Source organism: Dunckerocampus dactyliophorus, chromosome 12, assembly GCF_027744805.1.
Source record: "Dunckerocampus dactyliophorus isolate RoL2022-P2 chromosome 12, RoL_Ddac_1.1, whole genome shotgun sequence".
Classification (NCBI taxonomy): Eukaryota; Metazoa; Chordata; class Actinopteri; order Syngnathiformes; family Syngnathidae; genus Dunckerocampus; species Dunckerocampus dactyliophorus.
The window spans coordinates 30,643,600-30,650,000 of NC_072830.1; the positions used below are offsets into that span (position 1 = coordinate 30,643,600).

General features: G+C 42.6%; 2 protein-coding genes across 2 annotated transcripts in view; both read left to right on the forward strand.

The window, feature by feature from the left end:
• Nucleotides 1-518: 518 nt before the first annotated feature.
• LOC129191089 (serine/arginine-rich splicing factor 1) lies at nt 519-4,506 on the forward strand. Its single transcript, XM_054794092.1, has 4 exons — nt 519-945; nt 1,295-1,476; nt 2,808-2,980; nt 3,150-4,506. Exons 1-4 carry the CDS (start codon nt 758-760, stop codon nt 3,345-3,347), a joined length of 741 nt encoding a protein of 246 aa, XP_054650067.1. The 5' UTR covers nt 519-757; the 3' UTR covers nt 3,348-4,506.
• A 585-nt stretch (nt 4,507-5,091) lies between these two features.
• Nucleotides 5,092-6,401, forward strand: part of dynll2a (dynein, light chain, LC8-type 2a) — a 2,321-nt gene continuing 1,011 nt past the window's right edge. The window contains exons 1-2 of the mRNA XM_054794093.1: nt 5,092-5,253; nt 5,648-5,792. Of these exons, the coding sequence (XP_054650068.1) occupies nt 5,661-5,792 (132 nt within the window). The 5' untranslated portion in view covers nt 5,092-5,253; nt 5,648-5,660. The remainder of the gene's footprint in view (nt 5,254-5,647; nt 5,793-6,401) is intronic.

Genomic DNA, 6,401 nt, shown 5'->3' on the forward strand with positions numbered 1-6,401 from the left:
CATTACAAAAGAAAAAGCATGTTAATGAATCAAGCATAGCATACCATTCATGCTTTTTATTTCTGTCATATGGTTTAATTTTGGAGAAATGGTGCATTATGATGACAGCTATTCCTGCATAACACTGCAAAACGAGTAGCATCTTATTTTACAGTGTACAGTTCATGTTTATTGGTCATGTGGAATAGTTTTGGAGACGCTACAGCATGTCATAACACTACAAAACAAGAAGCATCTTACTTCGCCAGCATAGCATCCAGTGCATGTTGTTGATGGGCAGTGTGGAGTAGTTTGGAAGACAGCAGCATAGAATATCACACACGTCAACAACTATCACAATTTAGTACCTCGAGATTCAATAAATGTGGCAAAGATTTCATTCTTTCCAATCTACGATGTGTGGCCATTGCGATTTAGGAAACTACTTTTGCATTAACGGTAACACATTACGTGTGTCATAACGTCATTAGCCATTGAATTCCTCAGCTGCGGTACATAGGGGACTACTTTGTTACGCGGATGCCGAGTTGTCCTGGACGCGGTGCCACAGGAAGTTCGGTACGGTAGTGAAAAGGGGAGGTCTGGCGTGGATGCCACGGTGAGGACGGAGCTGGTCTGCAAACAAAACAACCAACAGAGCACGCCAACCCGGCCACCTCTTGCCTCACTTTGACGTGGTATCGTATCGCACTTCCAGTCAGTTTAGCTATTTAAGTTCGTTGTATTAAAGCTGCGAAGAGCCATCCATTCATCCGCTATGTCTGGCGTAGTGAGAGGGCCGGCCGGGAACAACGATTGTCGAATCTATGTCGGGAACCTTCCACCTGATATTCGCACGAAAGACGTGGAGGAGGTTTTCTACAAGTACGGGGCCATTCGGGATATAGACCTGAAAAACAGGAGAGGCGGACCACCGTTCGCTTTCATTGAGTTCGAAGACCCAAGGTAAGATGCTATCGCTAGCTTAGCTCGAGCTGAGTGCCGCCATTTTGGGGCTAACACCTGTGCTAACATCCAATAGCCACCACACTTTGGGCCCTTTTGCTCACTTTTTGTGTTTTGTGGACTTTGGTTGCATTTCCCCCGGTACGGTATGTCGACGAGCTTGTTGTTGTTGTTTGTCCACCCGCTTAATGCCTCGCGATGGGCTTCAAGGTGTATTACCAAACTCACACAAATAATGCTAGCATGCTACTTGCTAACATGTGCGTTTAACTTGCCCGCTACTTCTGTTGACTAGTTCATGTCTCAACAGCTTACACTTCTTATGTTTGCTCTTATTTTTTTTTAACAGGGACGCGGGTGATGCAGTTTATGGCCGGGACGGATACGACTACGACGGCTACAGGCTCCGCGTCGAGTTCCCCCGGAGCGGCAGAGGCTCCGGTAGAGGCAGTTTCAGCGGGGTCGGTGGAGCTCCGAGAGGCCGCTATGGCCCTCCGTCCAGACGCTCAGAGTACAGGGTTGTTGTGTCCGGTGAGAGGATCGTGTCATTTAAGTGTGGTGGATGTATTGTTTTCCTGCCTTGTTGTGCTTGTGTGCTGTGCTCGGCTCCCAGAATTATACCACCGCGTTGACACAGAAAACATGCCGCTAGTTGTCATTTTAGCTGTTCAAAGGCGATTGGCTTGAAAGTGTGAAGGTAACGCCTGTAGACATTCAGCATCAAGTAATGTGACTGCAAGTGCAGGAGATCTTTTTGAAGATTTGTAGTCTGGAAATGAAAAACATTGTTTGTGAATGGGCCAGTAGACTATGGCTACATTCACACTGTAGGCTGTGATGCCCAAGTCAGATTTTTTTTTTGTTGAAATCCCTGCTTTTTATATAGTTGTTCACATAACCAAAAAAATGTGATTTGTATTTGTGTGTAGCGTGAATGCAACATGCTCAGGAAGTTCCACACACGTGCATACAACACAATGTTATGGAAGTAAACATGGCATCTCCTGTCACATTTGTGGCAACAGGAAGATACTTTTGTGACTTTTGTGGATGGCAGCATGTTCAGACTGTAGTATCATTGGATACATAGCGGATTTGTGTCTGCATACGAAAGACGCCTGGGTTGCATTTGTAAAACCTGTACTCTTCACGCTGGCATGGAAAAAAAAAAAATCACACAAACAAAAAAAGGGAATTGACCTGTATTTTGAATATAGCCTATGACTATACCACATTCGCACAACAGGAGAGGTGCACTCGCAGCAGGTTAGAGTTGCCCACAATCTGTACCAGGAGGCTGTTTCACCTTGGAGCTCCTCATATTTTCAACTACCTTTGGTAGAAATAAGGTGCTGGGTGCAAGGGGAGATTCTGAGCTGCTTTGTCATGTTTTTGTTGGAACACTGTATTATCTTACTTTATGTCAAATTCAAAGTGGTTTTGACCAACCTACACAGTTGTGGTGTAGTCCACTATGCATAACTTTATTAACTTTTGTTTTGATACTATTCACACCTAATATCATACATAACTTAAAGCATGGCGATATGGTATAATAGGAGGAAGTTTATATAATGTAGAGCAGAGACAGCGGTATTCCATGCACTGTTGTGACTATTGTAGCAAGTCTTTGCAAACAAGTGTTTTCACCAGCATTGCGAACATTTAATTTTCTTTTTTGTCAGTGATGTAGAGTATATTTGGAGACGGTAGCATACCATGCCACATTGAAACTAATGCACTGTTGTGACGATTCAAGCATAACACTTGCACACATGTACAATAAGTCCTTATAGGGAAAATAAAGAGAAAAATGTAATCATATCACCAAATAGTCTTTTTTTTTTTCATTTTTATTTTAGGTCTCCCTCAGAGTGGCAGCTGGCAGGACCTGAAGGACCACATGCGTGAAGCGGGCGATGTGTGTTACGCTGACGTTTACAGAGATGGAACCGGTGTTGTAGAGTTTGTGCGCAAAGAAGATATGACCTATGCTGTTCGAAAGCTGGACAACTCCAAATTTCGCTCACATGAGGTATGTGTACTGCTTTGGTATCTTGGCATGGATTGTGTGTCTTTGCTGTGCCAAAGGTGAGTACTCTCTCTGGATGCGCGCTCCTTTGTTTCCGTGTCTCTATGGACTGTCCACAAACCCAGGGAAGGAATGTTGTCCCTTCAATGTCCAGTTCTCTTTTGTCTGCCAGGGAGAGACGGCTTACGTTCGTGTGAAATTAGATGGTCCTCGCAGCCCCAGTTATGGAAGATCACGCTCCCGCAGCCGTGGCAGCCGGAGCAGGAGCCGCAGTGTCAGCCGAAGCCGGAGCCGCAGTGATTCCAGAGGCCGCGGCAGAGCATCGCCACGCTACTCGCCTCGTCACAGCCGCTCTCGATCCCGCTCCTAAAAAAAAAACAAAAAAAAAACCCAATGTTTTTCCCTTCCCTCCCATCTCTTGATGTACCCCATGTTGACATGACCCTTTCGTTGTTTTTACCTCTCATGAGTCCCTCCAGATGTCAGCTGTTGGTTTTTAATTTTTGTCCTGATGTCCTTGTGGATGAGCTTGGTATGTAGATGTACACCCTCCTTTTCTCCCCTTTTTGTCGTCTTGTTTTTTTTCCTTCAAAATGTGCTGAGCTTCAAAAACGTTGAGTTGTAAGGCACACTCAAAGTTTTTGCAAGTGTATTTTTGTTTTTTTTATATAAGCGGCTTCTCATTGGATATTTGTGGGGAGGGCTGTTTTGGACAAAGAGCCCAACATTTAACTGTATTTTACCTTGTGTCTTCCTTTAGACATCTGAAGAGAAGGATTAAAGTGATTTGGAATAAAACCATTGTGGAGCACATTTCATTTGTATGGTCAGGATAGGACAGCAGGTCAAGGCAATGGTATGCTTTATATTCCATAAAATTGTTTTTCATAGGTTTCTTTGTTGTGCATGTCATACTTAAGCAAAGCAATTTGTGCTGCATTTTGTCATAGATGACAAATTTTAACATGCCCCTGTGGCCTGTCACAGAGAAAAAGCATCAAGTGTTGTGATGTAAGTGTAACATCTTTGCTGTCAAATGTAAAAAAAAAGAAAAAAATCTGACTCAATTTGCAAAAGCATCCCTCTTTAATTTGGGATTTTTTGTGCTCTGGCAATTTTTTTTTTATTATTTTTTTTTTTAAATGAGTGCTCATCAAATTTGGCCCAAAAGCTTGACGTTCTATTCTAACGGTCTGCCTCTGATTTTCTTCCTGGTATTTCAAGGTTTTGATTGGAGAGGAGTGGCTCAGTGGATCCCAATCCTTGGAGCTGGATGAGTGGATCGATTAGGGAAGGGATAGGCAAGGATGGATGCTCGGAACGGGATCAGTTTTCCAGGATTTTCAAATTTGCAGAACTAATTTAACGGGATGTCCCAGAGCAACTTGTTTTGTTTTGTTTTTTTTTTAATAGCCTGCCACCTGCCTATCTTTTCAAAGTTTTTCAGTGATAATGGCACTAGTTGACGAGAAAAACAGAGGACCAGGAAGTTGGATCAAAGGATGGAATCGTAGATGCCTGGTATGAGGGGAACCAAAATTTGGTTTGGGGGTGGGGCTTCTTATGGGGAACCTCCATTTGTATCTTGATTTTGCTTAACTTTTCCTCCTTTTCTTCTAGCATTTTCAATAAAAGCATCTCAAAATGAGCCAAAGAATGCTGTTTTTTTCATTTGGCCCACTAAGTACCTAATGCAACAGTGCTGATCCATTTCTCACCGTCTCAAAATTATTTAACTTTGCGAAGTGCCACCAAGTTTGCAGTTTTAGATTGTGTCTTGCAGGTATTTTGACCACCATTGGTACGCATACCACAGGTTGACACAGTTTGTATGTTAGCTTAAGTCAATAGCCTGCGTTAATGTGCTGGTTTGTTTATCCATACACCTTCAGTTTTAAGTGCCACAGCTTTAGTTGATAAACATATTTTTTAAACTACTAAAGTTAGTGTGTGTGACTCCTTTCGAAAGCCAATAGTGTGTATCAGCTGTTTACACGCCACGCCGAGTGTTGCATTGTGGGAGGAAATAAGATGCCGGCATAGAAGAGCAGGAGGAAAACGCCTGCACAGCGCGGCGAGGCGGAGACTCGGCCAATGGGAAGACGCAGTCTCACGCAAGAGGGGCGGGGCACCGGAGCAGTGGAGAGTGGAGCGCAAACGTACCTCCATGCGCACTGTGTACATGTTTAAAAAGCAATTATATACTGAGCATCGTGCAAACTTGCCGGTTTAAACCCTCATTTGACAAGCTTGATTTTTCTACAGCTGGACGAAAGGTGAGATGCATTTATCATTTTTTAATGAGTGAATTGTCGTTTCTCACTAGTTTCGATGTAAGCTACAGCAAACTGCTTCATGTGTTGTCAATGTGTAATGAGGCGTTAAGCCATTTGGCTTTAACGTCACGCCTCATAATGTGCTTCTGTGTGCAAATGATTTTGCGAAGTAATGTCTCTCCCCCTGTATCAAGTTTCCAAGCCATGCATCGCAAAGTCACCCAAGCCGAGGATGACTCGTTACAAAAATAAGTTTGTAGAAAATAATGAGTCGACGTGTGCTGCATCATTCCAATGCTAATTATCCTGCGCGTGTGACTGACATTTGCAGTGGTCACATGCGGTGTTGATTTCAGAGGACTACGTCACTGTTGTCCCTCTTCCTCCTCTTCAGCATCATCGTCGTTATGACCGACAGGAAGGCCGTCATCAAGAACGCTGATATGTCGGAGGACATGCAGCAGGACGCCGTGGACTGTGCCACGCAGGCCATGGAGAAATACAACATAGAGAAGGACATTGCTGCCTACATCAAGAAGGTACAACACACACTATGACTGAGCCCTTTTCATTTCCATTTTCATTTGGAAGGCAATCACCTCAAATGTCAACTGGAGCCACACAGCTTGAATAACATTCATTGTAATGCATTAACAAATACTTTGAACCCTTTAAAAAAAACTGTTCACTAAAAACATTGCTCCCGTTTTTTGTTTTGTAATACATTTTCAAATTATATATTACATATAATATTAATTATATCTAATCAGTTATTATTCACAACCCAAATGGGAGATATGTGCTTTTAGTAATGCTTTTAATAATGCAATTATTTTATTTTTTTAAATAACAAGAAGATATATTTGTGTATTTTGGATTTACATTTACATTTCAGCTCCAGAACCCTCTGGAGGATGTGTCAAGGCTGCGCTGTAAATGAATGAATGAAAAGTCAATGTACTTACTTTCTACAAAGAAATCTCACTTAATATCACACGCGCACGGACATACTTGGGAAACAATCCAAATCACATGCACAGAAACAAAAACCATCATTGTGTTTGTAAGTTAGTGCGTGTGAATGTAGAAACCAGAGCAATGAACTTCAATTTGTTTGGAGAAAGGCGCTTTGTGAAAGTAATGAATTC